Source organism: Amphiprion ocellaris, chromosome 2 (genome assembly GCF_022539595.1).
Source record: "Amphiprion ocellaris isolate individual 3 ecotype Okinawa chromosome 2, ASM2253959v1, whole genome shotgun sequence".
Lineage (NCBI taxonomy): Eukaryota > Metazoa > Chordata > Actinopteri > Pomacentridae > Amphiprion > Amphiprion ocellaris.
This window is the reverse complement of record NC_072767.1, coordinates 14,543,457-14,566,264: the sequence shown is the minus strand read 5'-3', so window position 1 is coordinate 14,566,264 and position 22,808 is coordinate 14,543,457. Positions and strand designations below refer to the sequence as shown.

General features: G+C 39.5%; 1 protein-coding gene across 2 annotated transcripts in view; it reads left to right on the top strand.

The window, feature by feature from the left end:
- si:ch211-191a24.3 (tensin-3) overlaps nt 1-22,081 on the top strand; it is a 61,410-nt gene extending 39,329 nt beyond the window's left edge. For both annotated transcript variants that reach the window (XM_023272313.3, XM_035949070.2), the window contains 11 exons: nt 12,521-12,677; nt 13,253-13,707; nt 15,257-15,340; nt 15,489-15,620; nt 15,842-15,937; nt 16,340-16,417; nt 18,497-18,574; nt 18,725-18,893; nt 19,003-19,071; nt 19,237-19,266; nt 20,635-22,081. In XM_023272313.3, coding sequence (XP_023128081.2) covers nt 12,521-12,677; nt 13,253-13,707; nt 15,257-15,340; nt 15,489-15,620; nt 15,842-15,937; nt 16,340-16,417; nt 18,497-18,574; nt 18,725-18,893; nt 19,003-19,071; nt 19,237-19,266; nt 20,635-20,776 — 1,490 coding nt within the window. In that variant the 3' untranslated portion in view covers nt 20,777-22,081. The remainder of the gene's footprint in view (nt 1-12,520; nt 12,678-13,252; nt 13,708-15,256; nt 15,341-15,488; nt 15,621-15,841; nt 15,938-16,339; nt 16,418-18,496; nt 18,575-18,724; nt 18,894-19,002; nt 19,072-19,236; nt 19,267-20,634) is intronic.
- The last annotated feature ends 727 nt before the right edge of the window (nt 22,082-22,808 follow it).

Below are 22,808 nucleotides of genomic sequence, written 5' to 3'. Positions count from 1 at the left end.
TGTATTCATTTTTTTTTCGTTTTCTGCTTATTCTGTCTCTTGTTTATGCAGTGTTATCTTTCCTCTGTCCCTCCTGGGAATTTTGAAGGAGGACATCCATGCAGAGAAACACTGCTCTCCCCTTTCCTCCAGGCCGTTGGTATTTGGCGAGTTTCTGGAATTTCTCTCTTTTCCAAACACCTCCTCTTTCTTCAAAAGCTCACCTTTCTGTCTCTTCATGTGCATAAAAATACATTTTTATGTTGTATGTCTACTATTCTGGACTGAAGTGGCTGCCTGTCTGACATCTCAGTCTTGGTGGGATGGTGAGGTGGTTTGTTCCACTGCTGCATTCGTGATCTCATCCTGTTAAAGGCTATTTTGGCATCCATCACGCAGTCATGGAAGGCTGATGTATTGGTGGTTAACCAAGGGAGGCCATTTCCCCCATTTTTCTGTACTATTGACCTGGATTGAACTGAAAAGTCTTTGAAGATTCATATTTGTGCTGGGGTACTTACAGCTGTAGAGGCTTCCCACAACCCCCCGAGATGTCATGCTCGATAAACCAAGCCACAGCTTAACTAGTTTCAAATGTTTACAGAAGTTTTTTTTGTAATCTTTGCATTACTTGTTGAAGGTTTTGAAGTCATTTGTTGAATCTAGAATAATTGGAACTGCCTGGATGTTAGCGATACAAAAAAGGAGGCATTTATACCGGTGAAACTTGAGAGATTTATTAGCTGAATCTGCAGCTTCCTCTGGCTTTAAGGGGCTTTATAGTGAGCTTCTGATCATTGTTTGACTGCCAGACAACAACTTTATTGTTCTGGTTCCCCTGACGGCTCTCATGCGGCCACTTTTAGAGAAAATGCTCTAAAGAACCACTTTACACTATCTGCTCAGCAGCAAACAAGCACAGTGAACAACTAGCTAGTGAATATAGTGCCATATTTAGCAGCTGGAGAGTCATATATTTCCTTCAGGAGTTCCAAGAGACCAAACAAGGCTAAAGGAGAGCAAATGTTAGACATGGAAGCAAACGCGACTCAAAATGAAAAATAATGTTGCTCAGCATCTGTAGGATGCTGTAAGGAACTGTTTGCTAATAATTCACATCAACTTAAAAGATCAAATCAAATCATTTTACTTTATTTATAGAACAAATGTAAAAAGACAACAAATGCTGAACAAAGGGCTTTAATAATGGAGGAACAATTGTGGAAAGCACTTCTTCAGCCCTGGATTTTGATGGGAGTAAGTACAAGGACTGGAGAGCAATGACTGATCAGCTGATCTGTGGGCTGATGATATGTCAGAGTTGTGTTCACAACTTGTATCTGCTTCACTCCAGCGGCCACAAAGCGGTTATTGTGGATTAACAAACAAGTAACGACAAATAAATATGATTAATTATATTTCAGCTGCTTTGTGTATATTAAGTAAAACTTTGCAGAAAGCAAACAAAACTAGAGTTGAAACAATTAGTTGATTAATGATTGATCAAATGGTTTTATCGTTCTCTACTTGTATCTTTAGATTTATGATGTCTTGATGCTTTTCTTTGTCGTTATTATTTTCAGGTTAAAACCTTTTTTCTTTTACGTCGATACCATGACCGTATGTTGATATTCACATCCAGGCAAGATACATCATGAGCAAAAAAAAAAAAACACACACAAAAAAAGTCAGAGCAGAGCATTTCTTTCTGCCTGGAAGCTGCAGTATGCAGATGATAGTCTCAAACATCTCAGACTTTTGGGGTTTCATATGTAACATACCTAAAGAACCAATCCTGTCAACCTGCATTATTCTTCAGAGTCTGGTTTGGGTTCGAACATGTATGGCTGAATTACTCCAATATTTGTGTAGAGTAGTTTTACAGGGTTTGAACAGATTCATAGGTGAGCTGGTGTGCTCTCGCTAAAGTAAGAGGGATGAGTGGAGAGAGGGCCAGGGACTTTGCATAACATAAAGTGTTTTCCATTGTTTCCTGACCTAATATCCCGCAATACGAAGGAATCACTGGCAGGTTAATCAAAAATGAATTAGCTGCAGCCGTAAACACAGCAGAACTTTGTGCACCATATGAGCAGGTTGAAAACATTAACTACCACATGCAAGTTTGGAGAAAACTTCCTTTGGGACAAAATTGTTCATGAGAATTGTTCAAAGACACTGTACAGACGTCTACTATATGAGAGACATTTAACTTTTGCAGGACTGCAGGAAATTAAGGGCAAAAACGCAGAAAATTAAACCACAAGATGGAAAATGTTAACAACGGAGGGCCAGTTCGGGGGCAGACACCAAAGTGGAAAGAAATAAACAAGGATTCTGTTCCTCAGCATCTGTGCTGTCACAAGCTCAGCCTGTGTGAGATTTACCAGAACATCCATTGTCTTGCATGTAAACTCTGATGATGTAATGATGTCTGGTACATCTGTGGTTTACAACTAAATAACAAAGTATGCGGGACTATAGGAAGTATGGGATCTATATACAGCCCATGAGACTTCTTCTGTATAAGAGCAGCACTGAAGCAAGCCGCTACATCAGGCAGCGTAGAACAACAACAGCACCGTGTTTGCAGTATGTGTAATTTGAGGTTAAAATTAGCTGCAGCTATGGCTGTGGAGAATTTAAGTCAAAGACATTTTCCTGCAAGGGGGCAATGAAGTATACTGTACTGTACTGATTCCAGTAGGTGTAGGACTTCACTAAAGTTGTCTCATGTCTCTGTCCCTGTTTGTGGTAGTCATGAACAGGATCTGAAGGCACAGCTGAGGCAAGAAGGATGTCTACTTTGGAAACCTCAGAGTCATATCTCTGCTTTTTGGAAATTATCTGGTTCTGTTGGCTTCATCAAGTCATTACTTTCTGTGCATGCAGCACCTCTGGGTTGGGGGTGAGTTGCTGCGCCAAGCAAAGCAGTTTAGGTATGTTGAGATCTTGCTCATAAGTGATGGAAAAGTGGGAGGTGAGATGGGCAGACGGACTGGTGCAGCATCAGCAGTATTGCACGCATTGTACCGGACTGTCTACATTTACCAACTGATAGATGTTCCAACCCTCACTTATTGTTTTAAATGACTGGTAGAGACTGGAAGATTTAAGAAACAACCTGTCAAAGTGAGTTTCCTCCGTAGGGTGGCAGAGCCCAGCATAGAGATAGAGTACAGAGCTTGGACATTCAGAGGGAACTTGGAGTATAGTTGGTGTTCCTTCACATAGAAAGACGCTAGCTGAGGTGGTCTGGGCATCTGATTAGGATGTTTCCAGGGTGTCTTCCTTTGGAGGTTTTCCAGGCACTCGTAGGAAACCCTGGGATAGACCTAAAATGCTATGGAGGGATTACATACCTCATCTGGCCAGGAAGCATGTTGGGATCCCCCAGGAGGGACTGGAAAACTTAAGGAGAGGTACAGCCTACAACGGACAATCAGGACTGTGGAGAGAATCACTCGGGCCGATCTGCCTTCCATACAAGATTTATATATTCAAAGTTAGAAAATGGGCGGATTTCACCATTGCAGACCCATCGCGTTGAATTCCAAAACAGCCACAAACAAGAACTGTTTCGCCCACAGGCCATCAATGGACATTTATATCAGACTAAGGACACGACCACCTGATTTTGAATCCCAATCCTGAACCTCATACCTGTTCATATTTGTTTATTTCCAGCAACAGTGCCCTCTGTTGCTCTATAAGATTTCAGTAGTTATTGTTAATAATCACATTTTGCACTAAATTTAGGATCATTTTAATTTTTCCGATGACACTTTGGTTCAGTTTAAACATGCTCTTTTACACATATCTATAGTTGTACATAGGTAAACACTCTGAGAGCAACAGGAGTCAAATTATTTGTTGTGTACACATACTTGGACAGTAAAGCTGATTCTGATTCCAAGGTGATACAAGTTTCTCAGTAACTAACACTAGTATTGTACAAATGCAGGTCTCCAAATTATTAGACATTCATTAGGTACAAATGTGTAAAATCTGAAGTTTACAAATGCTACTATTTTGAAAAAAATATCTTCTAACTCACGATGTTTTAAACCTAAGCATTTGCTTTCACTCCCCCCAAAAAAACCCGTCTATCAGAGCAACAAGACAGCAGCTATCTTTTGACTCACATTTTGATAGTTATGCATGTAAATATCTTCACCTAAGAAGTAAGAAAGAAAGACACAGCGTGACGCCTACAGACATGTATGGATCCACCAGCAGGAGAAAAATCCTGATCATTTTTCCAGATGGGTTAAGTCTGAGGAATTTCACTTTGCTTGAAAACATGATCAAATATCTGAGACGTTTTCAACTGCAGACTTCCCTGATAAATGAAAAACATTGATATTCATCTTCAGCTGGAGGAAAATGAAACAGAGCACAGACAGAAGTGGGATTGTGTTGTTGCTGCTGCTGGTGGAACCTGTCTGGGTGAAACCATGGCACGAGGCTATGAAGTCATTATCAGAATACTTTAGACACCAATAAAACCCTCGGTGATGATGGTATTCTCTTCAAACACAGCCTTGTTTACTGTCAACCTTCACCCTGTTTATCTCTTGCCACTTCGTTGGCAGTGTTGTTATTCTTCACTCCTTCAGCTGGCTAGTTCCTGGGCCTCTCCTCTGCCACGCTACTGAGCTGATGAAGCTGTCAGTTCGAACATCAACAGAGGACTGAGGAATCTGATTTACTGTTGACCACCTACTAGTCTGTCCTCCCTACAGAAATATGTTCAGCTTGGACTCCGAGCTTCTAAATAGCAGGGAGAGGAGGGAAAACACATCAAACTGAGGTTGACTGATTTCTATTAAGGAGGAAAATCTGCACCAGACGGCTGATTGCATTGTGATATTGCCAAGAGATACCGCAGAGAGAGCATGCATGTAGACTGTAGCTCTGGTAGTTTATTGCTGACATCCCATGTGCCACATTAAATGTTGACCAAACAGGCAACATTTTACAAATGATGCATGCAGTCTAAACTCTAGACAGGAATTTTACTGGTTTCCACCAACTGGCTTCATTACTAAAAACAGAAAATGTCTATATATAAAGTTTCATTGTGGCAGCGTGTGTTCAGCCTTCCTGCTCACCCTCAGCGGTTTGTAAACAGGAAACAGAGCTTAATTCATCCAAATGAGCATGTTGGAAGAATTTTATTTGGAAATCAAGGTGCAACTCAGGCTTTAAGCATCATTATCATCAACGTCCAGTACTGACTATTTGTCCTATTAGAGATTAGCCTTTAAATTTACTGTAATGATCAGGAAGTTTGCCTGTAGTCTAAGCTATTTTTAAATGAATATTACTCAATAATGCAGAGCCTCAGTGGGTCTTTGGGCAGCAGCAGGTGTCTTCCTCCTCCTTTTGTTTCCCCCTTGTCCCTCTATCCCCCTGAGAAGCTGCAGCCTGTGATCGCTGTGAACAGCTGTAACAAACTGCAGACCTTCTGACCTGTCAGCCTCAGTCTGAGCGTCTGTGGAGACTGAATGCTTGCATTCACATTCCTGTGGTCAGCAGGGTGTTTATCCAGCATTACTGCATGCGCATCATTGTGTTTATGCATGTGTGTAGGCTCAGCCTTCTTTGCTGGGATGAACAAGACAATGAGTTTCTTTGTCAGATGAAACATGTGACAACTGTATGTTTTTCATCTTTCTCTTTGTTTCTTCTGTGTTTCTATTCATGCCATCCTGCTTATGCAACAGATAGCCTGGTCTCAGGAGGGAAATATTAGTTCCAGATAACCTTCCTGCAGTTTTATTGATTACTGAGTTTTATCTTTGTTCAAAGCATGAAGGTATGCGCACATTTGCAGTCGGAGCCATCCAGCCGTCGCTCTCTGTAATCTGGAATGTGTGTGTGTGTGTGTGTGTGTGTGTGTGTTATGGGTTGAGGGGGGTTGCTGGTGGTGGTTGGCAGTCGTGCCCACATGGGTCTGTGCCATCTGGAAAAGGTTTTGCACGATTCGACCGTAAACTGAAGAGGCTTTGTGTTCCGTCAGTGCTATGCACAAGTGAAGAGAAAACAAACTGAAGGGAAAGAGCACTCTGTGTTTTCAGAAAATGAAGAAACAACCCACAGTTTAAAAGATAATCAGGTGTCTTGTTCAGCTGATATAATGATTACCATCTTAGTTTTGGATATTGTGCTAACATTTGCTAATTTGCAGCAAATTACTTGACAGGTGGGATTGATGGAATTAATAAAAGTCGTATTGTACAAGTTGAAATTTGGGTCTGATGTTGGAGCTGGAACAGAAGTTAAGGCATCACTAACATTATTACAATGCATCATGAGGGGAATATGAATATTTACGCAAAATTCCACGTCAGTTTGTTCAGATGTCATGGTATGGGCAATCCTACAGAGAATACACAGTACACAGATTGAAGAATGTAATGTGGGACCAAATTTCAAAACATCACCTTAAGCATTAAGCTGTTAGAAAGTTAGCATGTCATGCTAAAAGAAGCTTAAGCAGAGCTAGAGGATGGGCTTCCTTCTTTCAAATCAGCTATGTGGCAAAATTTTAGGTTTCCACTGAAATACCACAGCAAAAGCATAAGAGAGCAAGTGGTGGATCAGATGAGGACAATGCATCCTTACTGTCACCTTTTACCTATCAAGCACCACCATCCATTGTTTGTTTACATTTAGTGGGGAGCAGGACAATCTGCACATATACAGACTTACAGAGAAGTTATAAAACAGCTTTAAAAAGTACTCATCTGACCCCTCATGCACTTGATGATTTGACAGTGGGACAATCCTAAGCTGTCATGCGCTTCTCAGGAACGCACCTCAAAGTCTGTGATTGTGGAGACTGAAATTGGGCTAATGAGCTGCAGAGTGTCAACACCCTCTGGTGACAAAGGGAGGACATCATTACTAGTGCAGTGCCCTTTCAAAACAGCCTGGAGTACCCCAAAAACCATTGAAACCCAATTCTGATCCGATCCTCCACACTCCCACCCCGTCACCGAGCATAGCTCAGTGTGGAGTCACACTTATGGCCATGGAAAGTCTCTTATTGAAGCATTAGGATATAAACACACCAGTAATTTGTAAGTTTAGAAGTCCTTGTCTTCTTCCAATGAAAAGAGGAATTTTCACTCAGCATCTGTGGGTGATTCACATTGCTGTCTATCACCTGCCGGAAAATGCGTTGTTTCCATTTTATTGTCAATATAGACAACAAAGCCTTTTCCAAAATTCTCCCACTTGTCTTCATTCTCAATCACTTTCTAGAAAACTGTTGTGAATGGGACCACCCACCAGGTAGCCAGAAGAATGCCCCTGAAGCAAGGCTTCCTACTGAGATGTCATTGCAAATGAACTGCTAGTTGTTTAAGGGGGAGGGGGTGACGGTCAGTGTGGTTGCCACATTGTGAGACTTGGCTGTAGGGTAGAGTTTGTCTGCCCTCAGGGGCCACCTAAAGGCCTGGGGCCCCATGCAGTTGCCGGTCCTGCCTGTTTCTGTATGGTGCATCCAACTGTTGAGAAAGCGCCACAAAAAACTGCCAAAATATGATGAAGCAAACATTACACCTGCCAAGTGTGAAGTAGATGTTTACACAGAATCCTTCTCATGTCATTAGATGCTGTACTGGAGTGTGCTCACTTTTACTCTATGTTCCATAGCTTCATAAATACTTTATTAATCCCCAAGGGGAAACTGCATTGCTGCAGCACCTGCCATGTAATCCAGTAATGTGCTCATGGGTAACATAATACTATCAGTAGGACAGAAGCACAAAAAAACAGGAGTAAGGTATAAGAATGTCCAGTTCTTAAGTATACCATAAGTAAGTAGCAACCATATCAGACAGTTGAAGAAATAAAGCAGTCCTGACTATTGCACTCTGTACGAAACACATGTATAAATGTCTCGATACCTGAAGAATTAAAAAGACAAGCAGGACTAATAAATAATAAATACACGCCTGTAAGAAGCCTTTAACCCTCCTGTTGTCTTCATCAACCAGCACCCGTCTGATAAAAATCCAAAAATGTAGCAAAAAAATTCCCAAGATTTCTGAAAATTTGCAAAGCCTTCAGAAAGAAAATTCCAATAATTCCTTAAAAGTTTCCCTTAAAAATTTTATTATAAAACATCCCCCAAATTTGGCAGGAAAATTCTTGTAAATATTTTCAAAAAATTTGTAAAAATCTTCCAAAAAAATCCTAAAAATATCTAGTGACTACATGTATGTCAGTAAAACTTCTAATATTTTCTTTAAAAACATTCCCAAAAAAATCAAGCAAAATCCAGCGAAATTTGCTGGATTTTGGTTGACTTTTTTAGGAATGATCTTAAGAAACTTTTTTTTAACATTTCTTTTTTTCCACCAAAAAATGTTCACAAATTTCCCAAAAATGTTGAAAATGTGAACATCAGAAGTTTCACTGTGAAAATGTATTTTTTTCCACATTTTCAAACTTTAAAACAAGTTAATTTGACTCAGTTTTCAGTATAATAGGCAGGAGTTGTGCCATTTGGGATAATCTAAGAGACAGAGAAGGTAGATTTATTGGCAGAGTTTTCATAATTAAGTGAACTGACTTGTACTCTGTGTCACACTCAGCACAGTTGCTCTGTCTCTCTGGGATCCTTCATTAATGTCTGTGCAGCTAGAAGTGTGTAGCTGTGGATACTGTGTAGCATGGATACAGGAGGTGAAAGGTGTGTGAGGGTGTAATAACGACCTGTGGAGAGTCTTCTCTGAGGTCAGAGGTCAGGGTGGGGTCAGTCGTCGTTGCCACAGTTCGGACTGTTCTGTCATTAAGACGAGCTGGGATGCGCAGCAGATGTGACAAACCACAGCGAGGAGAATCGGCCGTGGGAACAGAGAGGAACGAAATGTGGCTGCTTTCTGGGAATCATCCCGAGAGAGAAGACTGACAGTGACTGTGGGAATGTTTGAGGAATCCTGTGGCCCTGCCGTCGGTCTGTGTTTGTGTTGGTTCCCTGTAAACAACAACATCAACTAATACCATGGGCTGTCTTTGCTGTCTGAGCTGTGCATTAGTGGAGCAGTGTGTGTGAGTTGTCAGGGATATTTAGGTCTAATTAGAGGCAGAACACAACCTAACCTGCTCTGGACTCTTCACCTTTAACCTCAGAAAGTGCAAGTTGTCAGCTGTTTGTGTTTGGTGTATCAGATACTCCAGGTAATACTGCACTGTACGGTCCTACACATTTGAAACTTTATTGATTTTCTTTTCATACAGTTCTTTACTTTCACTTCACTACAATTATCTGACAGCTTTAGTTACCAATTACTTTACAAATTCATATTTTTTTATACAAATGAAATGAAGAGCTCAAAACTATTGTTAATTATCTTAAAGTAAACTATTGGTCAATGAACTGATTTAAGTCAAATTAATTGGAAACGATTTTTATAATTATTTAAGTTGTTTTTAATGCATAGATTCAAACATTGAATGGCTTCACCTTCTCAGCTTAATTTCTAAAATGAATTAGCATGATTGCTAAAATTATAATAATTACTTTTTTTATTACTACAAAAATTAAGTGTAATGATTATTTGAAGACGTTCCCTTCAACTCATTCACTTGAGTACTACTGGTTGGACAACACAAGCTTTTGTGATGTGTGAATCTTAAATTTCTACACCAAAAAAATCAATCAGTTCATCAAATTTTGAAAATAGTTATAAATTAGCCCCACTTTTACCATCTACAAGAGCACAATCTTGTATGAGTAATATTAATCAAGCGATATCTAACATTATTAATCAATATTATAACACTTGTATGTGTCATTTGTCTACATTGATAGTGCTTTTTCTTGTATTGCTTTAAGTACACTTACCAGATTATATAGGACAGAATGTTTGCCATGTTAGTACTTTTACTGAAGTATAAAATCCTAGAGTTGCATTCAGCTAATTATGAATCAACCAAAAAGACACACATGGGATTATATTTTATTTATTTATTTATTTATTTTACAAAATTCAAGCATTTACATTTATATTGAAAGAATAATTACAAACTTGACAGTGTAATGATGAATAAAAAATAATGTAAAGTAATGCGCTTGTCCCTATTCATTTAATTCTTTTTTTTAAAACAGTCCTTATCAATAAGCTGAGTTTCAGCAAAACATCTGTTTTTGTATTTTTATCCCCAACAGGTAAATTACTGAGGTCTTCCCTGAAAAATGGTGACAGCCACATTTGATATGTACAGAAACAACTTTCTGTTCATATCAAAAAGAGGACTAAATCATGATAGTAATTATATACAGTAATGAAAATGAAAGAGCATTCTGTATTGAAGCAACTAAAAATCACACAAATCACAAGCAAAAATGTTGTTATTAAAACTTATATCATATTCAATGATTCAACTGATTAAATAAATTCTATATTTGAAAAATGGATCAAATGCTTTGCTTTTAGAACTTTCAAACTGCAAAACAACTTCAGCTATCAAATGGAGTAAAATCATGAACACTACAAACTTTCTCCTTGAAAAGTAGTAAGGAAATGGATTAACATAAGCAAGTGAAAAACACATAATCCAATATAAAGTGTACTTTATTACTTACAGACAGACAGTGAACATACTAAACGTAACTTTCAGCATGTTTAAGCGAGTCCTGCTCAGAGCAGCTGCCAGTAAGTTCACACCTTTGGACATCTGATACACCGTAGATAATGTCAGCACAGTAGAAATGTGTGTGGGAAACACTGAGCTGTGAGAAAGTTAGGTTAATAAATCAAAGCATTTCAACATTATTTAGATTCTTTACTTAAAAATGCTCCATTATGAATATAGTTCTTGTGTCAAAAAATCCTAGGTGTATAATAGCTGAATTTGTCTTCAGGGGACCTGTGGGCAAAAATGAGTTCTGATTTATAATTTATTTTAGGAACAGACAATGGGCAACAAAACTGTTAGGGCTTAAGTTGCTCAAAATTTTTACGGAATTTTCATTGAACAACTGGAAGAGCATTGATATGAATTTGTGGACTGGGGGGAAGAATTTTGTAAAAAGTAAGCAAGTTAACCTTGAGTTGTTTCCTGTTTTGTGTTAGTAAAGTGTATTTAGATACCAAAAGGAATCAGATTTCCCAAGCAGAAGGCCTTTTTTTTTGTTTGTTTTACCTTATCATATACACATATACTGTGTCATTATATAAACATATACATTTATGCAGCATTTTTATACTGTAAACGGATGGGTAGTTTAAAACATAAGACATCTCTGAACATTTCTACACTGAAACTTCATTTGCATTCTCTGAATTCATTAAAGCACATGTGGTTATATAATACCCTCGAGATGATGCTGCTTGTCCAATATGATCGCAAACAAAACTGGAAGCTGAGCCCGAAACCCTCCATCTTCAAACGCTTGAATGGAGGGAAGGAGCAGAAGAGAGGAGAGGGCTGGGGGGTGGCAGCCAGCCGAACAAGGAGGTCTTTATAATGATTGACTGTTTTCACGGTGACTCATACTTCACAGTCCTGTCTGTGGCCTGAGGAGGCCTGCCCTCGTGTTTGCTGAATGACACACTGCGTGTTCAGGATGTCAGGATGTCATGTTGGGATGTTTGGAGTGGCCTCCCTCCCACAGCACACACACCTCTGCCTCTCCTGTAGCTATCAGTCTCTGCTTCACAAGATTTGTTGCTTTGGTTTACTGCTCCGGATCGATGTAGAGCAGTGATTCTCAGCTTTTATCTTCAGACGCCAGACGAACTCCAGAAGTATACTGACTTCACCCATCATGTTCCAAATGTGTTCATTTGTGCTGATTGTTAACGTTTTAATGCTCATTCTGCACGATTCATCCATGTATCCATTTCATTTCTTATTTTAGTTATGATGGTCTGCCAAATTAAAATCCTAATAGTAATCCACTACTCCAGGAATTATCCCCAAAATAAATAAGGTAAAATAAGTTGTTTAATTTTAAAACATGACAGGTGCATTACAACTCTCTCACTGGTCCCAATGAAGGCAAACACAAATACCAGTCGGCAGTGAGCGGATATGGAACTGTATCACTTTCTAGGAGTTTTTACAGTTTAATTATGATTATTATTATTTTTAAACATATCTTGAAACCACATTTAGTCAGAGGGGCTGCACAGTGGCTCGGTAGTTAGCACTTTCACCTTGCAGCTAGAAGATCCCTGGTTCATGTCCCTGCCTTCCCAGGATCTTTCTGCATGGAGTTTGTATGTTCTCCCTGTGCATGAGTGGGTTTTCTCCAGGTTCTCTGGCTTCCTCCCACAGTCCAAAACATGCTGAGGTTAATCGATGATTCTAAATTGTCCGTAGGTGTGAATGTGAGTGTGATTGTTTGTCTCTATATGTAGCCCTGTGATAGACTGTCCAGGGTGTCCCCTGCCTTCACCCTAAGTCAGCTGGGATAGAGTCCAGCCCCCCATGACCCTAATGAGAATTAAGCAGTATATATAATGGATGGACGTAGTCGGAGGGGATGCTTATAATTTTTTATTCCTCTATTCCTCAGATTCACGGAGTTTCCTGGACAGTATGAACCACACCAGCAGCTCCACAGAAGGAGAGCTGTTCAGGTCAGACGTGTCTGTCACTCCTGCTTCCTGTCAGAGGATCTTTGGCTCCATGTGCTCAGTATCATCAGGCAGCCCCCTCCCTCACACAGACAGGTACACCACCACTCAACAACAACTCAGTTTCTAGGAACACCCTACTAATACTGTAGGGTCCTTAAACTCCCACAGTTCTTGGTGTCATGGAGTCCTGGTATAGAGCCAGACCTCCCTGGAGGGATTATATATCTCATCTGGCCTGGGAATGCCCTGGGTTCCCCTTAGGATGAGCTGGAAAGTGTTGCTAGGAAGAGGGTTGTCTGGAATGACTTGCTTAGCCTGCTGCCACCACAGCCTGACCCCGGATAAGCAGAGGACAATAGATGGATGTATTGACAGTTGTAAAGTGTTTATATCTGAGAAACTGTTGCTTTTCTGTCTGTCTGTCTGTCTGTCTGTCTGTCTCATTTGGACATCCATCTCCATCCATAGAACTGTGCTGGACCTTCATCAGTTTACTGCTTCTGCTGCTCCTTCAGATTAAGCTTTTACACATCGCCCTGATTAATGTTCATTCATTTCCACTCCTCATGTCTTTTATGCTTTCATTTGTCTTTATTAATGTGTGTCTTCCTGTATGGTACCTGTGTGTACCTGTATGCCTTCATTTCCACTTTCTTTTTCCTTCATAGCTCCACTCCTCCTCCAGTGTGGCATGATCAGACTCCAAGCTCCCTAAACTCCCCGTATCCTCCCCAGCCCTCACCCCCTCTCTCGCTCAGCACTCCCAATGCCCACAGTTCTCCCCGGGGCGCCCTGAAAGGCCTGGGTGGGAGTCGTGGGGTCCACAGGGGGACAGACAGCGCAGACTTGTCCTCACTGTTGTTGGGGAACGGCGGCCTGGAGCACAGCCTGCTGGAGGCCATGGAGGGCCTCGGGACTCTGAACCTCGGGGGAGAGGGGGACCTCGCTCCGCTGCTGCCTGAGAAGAGAAGAGGGGGTGAGGGGGGAGACCTTGGCTCACGCTCCCCTTCTTTGAGTGGTTTTTCCAGCCCTCACAGTGGCAGCAGTCTCAGCATCCCCTTCTCGTCTTCCATGACTTCCGACCCCCTCAGAGGACTCAGTGGGATCCTGTCACCTGGAGCAGGTACACTGTCCCTGATAGTGTCTGCTGAGAAATGATAAGTTCCCTAAATTTCAAAAAAAACATTGAGGTATTTTGTATGTAACCTTGCAAATATTAGTTTGACAGAGAAAAGTCAACTTTTATTTTGCAGCGCTTTCAAATACTCTCCTCTGTCGGCAGTTTGCTCAATCACTCAGCCAACCTTTGCAATAATATGAATAATGGTTTTCCAAATCCAGTCTTTCACCCCTTGACAACATTCTAAATCAGCACCAATTGAAAGATAAATTAAATTGATTCTGTTTATAGTACAGAGCGAACAATGCTGTAAGTGATGATGACATTTAAAATATCCCTTAAAACCCTGAAAACAATGGGAATTCATGGAATTTTTCTTATGCTTATTATCCCTCTGAAACCCAAGCAGTTCCTGGTTGTGTTTTGCTCCTGTTTGCTCCAAGTCCATGCAGTATAACAAAGCTTTATTGTAATAAATTGTTTAAAAAAGATGAAGTAAAGGTTGAATTTATTCGATTATTTATTTTGTTACAATTGAAAATACCTGGAATCAGCATTTTTCCAAGTCTTCACAGGGATAACCATGGTGAAAAATAATGTCTCTACATATTATAAATACTTGATTATTTACAACTTTATTTTGTTTCCGTACTCATTTCATTTCTGCTGTGTGTAAACACTACCTGTAGTTCACCCAAAAATCCCTACATTTTTGTCACATGACTGTTCAGTAATGGCTTCTCAGTTGCTTTGGTCAGTGCAGATTTTTAGTTTTATACAGAATCTCATAGAAAGAGTTTATTTTTGCCAAGTTTTTAAAGTAGAGTGGCAAGATGGCGGGCCTTTCCAACCTACTGGTGAGTTGTTGGGGTCAGCATTTCTATCATTAGTCTATGTAATCCATAGTTTCAACTTTTTTTCTTTTTTTTTACTTTTGTGAGCAGAGAGAAGCAGCATTAGAAACACTTTATTTAAGCAAAAGCATTCAAAAAAACTTGAGAAATAAGTAAAAAATAATTAAGAAGTAAGGATTTTTACAATTTTACAAGACAAAAATTATAAAATTGTAAGAAACAAAAAGTCTTGATGTTTTAAATGATGGCGTTTAATAATAAATAAGATATAATGTGCAAGAAAGTTTTTGATACGTTGAAAACACAGGAAATACTTTGTCATACCAGTGAAGATTGTGTGCAGCAAGATCTGTGTTACTGACAAACTGTTTCTCATTGGTTCATTCATCACTGGTTGTAGAAATACACTTTTTTGCTGAGCCATCAGATGGCTTCAGTGCATTTAGTACTACAAACAAAAGTTAATTTACCTCCCTTCATTTACTTCAGTTAAAGAGTGGCACCATAAATCCCAGAGGCAGTCTAGACCAGTCAATATAAAACCCTTTAAAAGATTACATACTTTCCCGCCCTTTTTGCAATATGTGTATACTGATCCTTTAACCAGTCTTTCTGTCTCCATTTTTTCTCCTGCCTGATAATGTTTGGCCTAAAGCCAGCCTGAAACCTAACAGAAAGCTTTAATCTGTGTCTCGCAGACTTTGGCAGTAAGCAGGACACTGTGAAGTTTGTTCAGGACACGTCCAAGTTCTGGTACAAGCCCGACATTTCCAGAGACCAAGGTAAATATTGGTATTGGACCAGAGAGGCTAACAGCCACTTGTGAACAGATAATACGCCCTTGTGCAAAGGTTTCCTCCATATACAATCTGAACAGGATTCTAACTTTAGCTTGTCTCACCTTCCTCCCTGTGCTGACCTACTGAACAGCCATCGCCGTGCTGAAGGACAAAGAGCCCGGCTCATTCATTGTCAGAGACAGCCATTCATTTCGTGGGGCCTATGGATTGGCCATGAAGGTGGCCACACCTCCTCCCTCAGTGCTGCAACAGAGTAAAAAACGTGAGTGGAAAGTGCAAAAGTAAAATGCTCTATTCTACGTGCATTAACTTTATAAAAATATTGAAGTTAAATGGAGCATTCATTTTGAAGTGCAGCTTTCAGCACTGTACGTCAGCCCAGATAGCATATTGCTTCCTTATCAATCTTTTTCTTTATACACACAATTTTTTAGTCACATACAGGTGTGCTTATACTAACATCTACTGAACTTGTCTCTGCAGTAGGAGATCTGTCCAATGAGCTGGTGAGACACTTCCTGATAGAGTGCACACAGAAAGGAGTTCGTCTGAAAGGCTGCCCCAACGAACCCTACTTTGGTGAGAATACTGCAGCTGTCCTCTGTGTGCTCAAGAGAGTTCCAGCTTCAGGTGCCGTTTTACTGAATAGTTAAAGAATGAGCTTATTATTTACAGTGAGGAGTTAAAAAACAAACCTTCAATCATAAATATATAGAAGAGAGCAGTGCATGGAAACAGTGAAATAGGAAAGATAGCACAACAAAGACTAAAGCCCAGTGAGCTCCTTCCAGCTCATCTGTCAAACGTCCATCAGGGGGGACTCAGTGAGGTTATAGCTGCACTGGAATCCAAGATTTTGTGTTTCCTCTTCCTCTTCCACCCTCTACTGGTCACTACGGAACAGTGCAACTGGATTCTTTCTCAGTCTGTTCAGCCGTTGCGGTTTTGAAATGTTAATAATACATTTATTCATTCTGACAGGAAGTCTCACAGCTCTGGTGTGTCAGCACTCCATCACTCCTCTGGCTCTGCCCTGCAAACTCATCCTGCCTGACAGAGGTAAACTGTATCTCTGTGTCAAAATATGCTTTCATATCACAAGTACAGCTGTGTGTCATACCCTTCTGTTTGAGAAGAGTCTGTTCTGTTCACTCAGAGTCCTCTTTAACGCTCTAAAACAAAAGTAGATTCTGGCTGTTTTTGTTTGCATCTCAATGGAAACAGTACAACCATATGATAGATAGACAGAAAATTCAGAACTATTTTCTGTGCAGTACAATGAAGTTATAATACTATAAGTTGAAAAAAAGTAAAAAGAAAAAAGACAGAAAGAAAAATTATTTTTTTTTTAGATATATGTTTTACAAAAGGGGCTGCGCAGTGTGTCAGTGGTTAGAATTGTCGCCTTGCAGCTACAAGATCCCTGGTTTGCATCCCAGCCTGGGATCTTTCTGCATGGAGTTTGCATGTTCTCCTTGTGCATGTGTGGGTTATCCCTGGGTTCTCCAGCTTCCTCCTACGGTCCAAAAACATGCTGAGGTTAATTGGTAATTCTAAATAGTTCGTAGGCGTGAATGTGAGTGTGATTGTTTGTCTCTATATGTAGTCCTGTGATAGACTGGTGACCTGTCCAGGGTGTCCCCTGCCTTCACCCTGAGTCAGCTGGGATAGACTCCAGCCCCTCCACAACCCTAATGAGAATTAAGTGGTGTATAAATAATGGTTGGATGGATGTTTTATTCAAATTGAATATCAAAATTCTTGAGAATTCAGAATCAAAGTGTCTAACATTTTTCAAGTGTCCACAAGTTCAATTCAGTTTTTTTATATAGTGCCAATTAAAATTCAGATTGTCTCAAGACGCTTTACAGAACCCATATGCCTGAAGTGTTACCAACACTTAAAAACAATGTGAGCTCTACGCACTATAGACACTTTACTTACATTTTTATCACAACTACAAAATAGTCATTTTTCACTCTGCACATCAAGTCTAGAAAGATATTTCACTATTGTATCTTGCCACACCTTGTCTCTCTGTGTGCCATTTTTGAATAAGGAGCATTTATTTTATTTATCAAGTAAGTTTTACTTTGCTCTCAAATCCATTTAATTATATTTTCATACTTGCCTCCTGTCTGAAAACTCACAGATTTTGTCACATGTCTGTGGGTCACAGCTGAGTCAGTCGTGGCTTCTCAGGTGTGCTGAGGGCAGAATGTTTAGCACCTTACAGGATCTAGTGGAAAATTATGGAATAGCATGCATGTAGAATACAGAGATTTTGATGACGATTTTAAGCTTAGATTTGATTAATTGTCCTACAAAACAGCACAGCACAGATCATTAGTTCAAGGACCATTGGAAAGCTGGAAATCTAACAGTTGTGATGATGAGATCAGGGCTCAGTGGAGGCCACGGTGTCAGCTGTAGGACTCCTTGTTCCTCTTGCTGCTGTTCTGGTTCTCTATGACTCCGGCTGTGTTAAGGCCTTGTTGTCATGCTGCACAATCAGATGACTGATCAGACGCCTCTCTGATGTACTTCAATATCTAACACACCCCGATCTTAAATGTGATTAGAATTCTAGAAATCTTGTTGTTCTGGTTAAAATGCAAAACTCAGGTTTCAACACCACCTTTGACAAACTGCAGGCCGCTCTGTGTACTTTTATTTGTCCACATTAACAGTGGCAACCGCTGAGAAACCTGTGGAATCTGTTTGATCACTCCTTATAATGTCATGACTGTGCATGTGTAGTCATTCGTATTGCTGAAAAAAACAATGCCAGAGAATTGTGGCGTGTGGTGTTGGTAACAGAGAGACAAACAGAGCTGAAGAACCAACAACTAATGCTTGTTTTTAGCTTTCACTGCTCAAGCACTGCTTGCCCTGACTACACACCCGATTTTATACTACAACATACGAGAAATCTGAGGCAAAAAAAAAATTGCGAAAAATGGCCCAGAACAATTAAACTACAAGAATTTTACTTGTAATCATTTAGCAATTCTCAGCCTTCCATGCAGCGTGTGTTCTTGGCACAAAGCATAAATTGCATGGAAATGAACAGTGCATAGATTCGGTTTATGCATTTTTGCCAATAAACTCATTGCTACTATTTTTTCTTGCTTGCAGACCCAGTGGAGGAGATAAATGACTCGTCTGCACAAACTGCAACAAACTCTGCAGCCGAACTTCTCAAACAGGGAGCAGGTACAAGACTCATTATTCACATATGTACACAACATGTTCTTTTATTATTGACACACCAAGCCTCAGCTGAAACTTCAGACACAAGTCCCTTTTTGTTTAATAAATTCAGTAGATAGAGACTTTGTTTTCCTTTTCTTTGTGGCTGCGTAGCGTGCAATGTGTGGTACCTGGGCTCTGTGGAGCTGGAGTCTCTGACGGGACACCAGGCAGTTCAGAAGGCGACCACGACGACGCTCTCCATGGACCCTCCACCGGCCTCCACTGTCGTCCACTTCAAAGTGTCGGCACAAGGAATCACACTCACTGACAACCAGAGGAAGTGAGTGGCTGTGCACCTACAGCCCAGACACACACTTACACACACATTCAACAGGCTGCACGGGAGTCACGTGTTCTTACAGACTCTCCGTCTTTCTTTGATCCTGCAGGTTGTTTTTCAGAAGACACTACGCTGTCAACACTGTAATATTCTGTTCTCTGGACCCACAGGGGAGGAAGTGAGTAGTTTGGTCACTGACTTAATGTTATGAAGCTTACTGCAATTTTGATTGTGGGTTTATATGCAGAAAATAGTTTCTACAGAAGCACGATCAGACTTGTCAAGAAGCTGTGACTTACTAATCGGATCGTGTGATTTTAAAATGTAATTCTGTGTGAAACAGGTGGACAAGAGGCAGCGGCTCCACTGCAAAGTAAGTTCATTTCACAAAAATCTTTTTCATGATGTTAGCACATAATCACCACTGTATCATGGTTGTATTGATTTTTGCTTGAACTCCTAAGCGTCAAGGTTTAATTATTGAAGGTCTACAGTTCACTCAGAAAAATAATACAAGACCAATTTGTGCACTAAGTAGAGCGAGAATATTAATGTATTTTTCCAGTTACACATGAAACTGGTTGACATACTTGAATGTTAAATGCTGATTCAATTAAGTTGAGATCCAGCGCTATCAAAACATCAGGTGTCTCACTGTGTCAGAGTACATGCTACCTCAGGGTGACTGTATAAAAAGGTAGAATACCAAAATGATCACACTCTAAAACTCTGATAAAGAACATTTTTCCCCATTTTATTTAACTTTTGAACAATAGTGTAGATTACGCAATATAAAATGTACAAGCTCTGTGTAGGCAGTTACAAGCTGGCAGAGACTGGTGACTGAAAATGTACTGAAATTTAAAGTTACTGTCATTTTCACGTGACATATAATATGGCAACATCACACAGCTTTGTAGACGAAAAAGGACCAATGGTTTTCTCACAGACAAAGACAGCCAGCATTATCATGTGGAATACAGTGAGTGATGTAATTATCTCCATGGACACAAAGGCTGAATTGTAAAAGAAAGTGTACCTCAGACAGCAGTGTGTTAATGTTTGACATCCAGAACCGAGTAGAAATTGCGTCAGCAGTTGTCTTTCTACGGTTCAGAGGGAAGCTGCTCTTGTTTCCATGCAAATGTATTTCCTTGTAATGTTTAAAAGGAAAGATCTCATCAGGTCAGAGGGCAAGATATTTGTATTGTGGAACTATTAATATCTTTCAGAGAGAGTTGCACGCCTAGCAAAAACATTATCAGTATCAATTTAAATTCCCACTCCATTCACTGATTAGACCCACAAAATCTCATCTCTGTGTATTATATTTACATACTTGAAAGTTTTTCCATGAAAATATTTCCTTCCTGCCCTAAAGATTTAAATGTAACTCTAAACCCTCTGCAGAAGAATGGTTAGGGTTCGCTGCAAGGTGACACGATTGGTTCCTTGAGTTTGTTATATATGAAACCACGGACGTCTGGAACTCTGTATTTGAGACGGTCAACATCATGCTGCAGTTTTCAGCTGGAAATGCTAAGTCATGAAGTTGACTACTTATTTAGCTCATATGTCTTCTAGCATACAGAAAGTATCAAATGGGTATGTAAAAGACTTTAAAAAAACAGAATGGGATTTAAAACCTGACTGTTGTTTGCTCTGTATTGAAAACATCTCTTGAAAGTTTCTCTGCTTCTGTGAGAATGTCTCTGAATCTTTGTCTCTTTCTTCCTCCCAGGATCTTTGGATTTGTAGCCAGGAAATCTCAGAGTGACACTGAAAATGTGTGCCATCTGTTTGCTGAACACGACCCCGAGCAGCCGGCGAGTGCCATTGTCAACTTTGTGTCTAAGGTCATGATCGGGTCACACAAAAAGTAAAAAAATGAAAGAGACTGCAGCTGCAGAGGAAAGGACCTGGATTTAAAGAACAACTTCTAACGCCAACATTACATAAATATGAAAGATGAAGAGCCAAAAACACTCCAGCCTTCAATTCTGTTGGTCCTTGCGGTAGAACTTGTCTATTTTGTACTGGATGCACTGCAGGATGTTGCCACCAGAGGGAGCCATCACTGCCACATAGAAAGTTGAACTCATCAGCAGGAGACTATAACTATTTCCATGCATGTTTCTGGAGCTTTTTCTTAATTTTGATAAAATGTGTATGTGAGCAAACACTTTTTCACAGAAGATCTAGTAAAAAAAACTATTTCTGTCTCTACTTTATTTGACCTCCACTACTGTTCAAAAGTTTGGAGTCACCCAGGCAATTTCAAGTTTTCCATGAAAACTCCAACTTTTATCCATGTGCTAACATAACTGCACAAGGGTTTTCTAATCATCAATTAGCCTTTCAACACCATTAGCTAACACAATGTAGCATTAGAACACAGGAGTGATGGTTGCTGGAAATGTTCCTCTGTACCCCTATGGAGATATTCCATTAAAAATCAGCTGTTTCCAGCTACAATAGTCATTTACCACATTAACAATGTCTAGACTGGATTTATGATTCATTTAATGTTATCTTCATTGAGAAAACTGCTTTTCTTTCAAAAATAAGGATATTTCTAAGTGGCCCCAAACGTCTGAACGGTAGTGTATTTTTTGAAATTCATTCTAAATGTTCCTCATCACACTGACCTTGCTTGTTTCTGGCAGTTCAAGCTGCCCAATAAAACACATTAAACCAGGAGAATATTAAATATTCTGCACAAAAACGTGCAATTTTAATTATTTTATGATTCTGAAACCTTTCCTTGTTGCTAACACTGTGTAAATCAGGTTTCAACACCAGCTTGATGCAAACCACAGGCCAATTTTTAGATCATAACAAAACCAACAGTACTGTTGCCTGACAAAGCCAATACAGTGGTTGCCCTGTACTTAAGATGGATTTGTTGTGGTGTTTGTATATTGCTCTAGATATTTATCCCTTTTACAGATGTGTAAAAGTCTCTGTTTCTCCTAAATGTACTTGTCATATATTTTTATATATTAACACAAACTGTACATTAGGATTAAAGGAAATTATATCACATATTGTTGTGGAAGAATATGATGTGGTATTTTATAGAACAGTAAGCTACTACATAATGTGCTCATCTATGCTTCTTGTATTACTAATATAGCTGTTAATATGTTAATTTACCAATAACTTCAATACAGATTTGTGTACAGTTATGGTGCCTTGACTTTCTCTTTTAATCTAACGAGTGAACAGATACAGACACTGTGACAAATGTGTAAAAATGAACACATATAACACATTAACAGATCTTTTTTTCAGATTTAGGTTTGCAACAGTATCTCTGATTCTGACGACTCTGTCCACCAAAATTATGAAAAAGTGTTTTGTTTTTTTTTTTAAATGTGGGCAGGTCTTAAGATATCTATCCCAGTAGATTAAAAATAATTGGTCATTTGGCAGTCAGCTCAGTGTAAAACCAAATTATTTTTTTGGGGAGCAAACGTTTGAAAGTGATAGGGGGGAAAAAATTGAGATTCGTGATTTATCCTGGAACAGTTTTCTCCAGTAGTAAGTACAAATTCATGGTACTGTACATAGTTTTTTCCATTTTGTGAGACAGTGTACTTCTACTCAACTGAACCACAAAGGCAAATTTTGTGATTTTTACTCCACTATATTCATCTGACAGCTTTAGTTTCTAGCTACTTGTCAGATTTTTCATGCTTTCATGTCCAGTAAAAACATTGCGTCTCTAAATTTGTTTATTTTTATTTTTTATTTTTTGAAAAACTAAATTGTTGTTTTATAGTTTGAGAACATTCTCATTTTTCTTCAGATGTACATTTATTTAAAACCATTGGATTATTTGGAGAATGCATTGTCACAAAGCTGAACAAAGTATGGTTTCGTCTGCACTCATGAAAAGCTGACTTTTTAGAA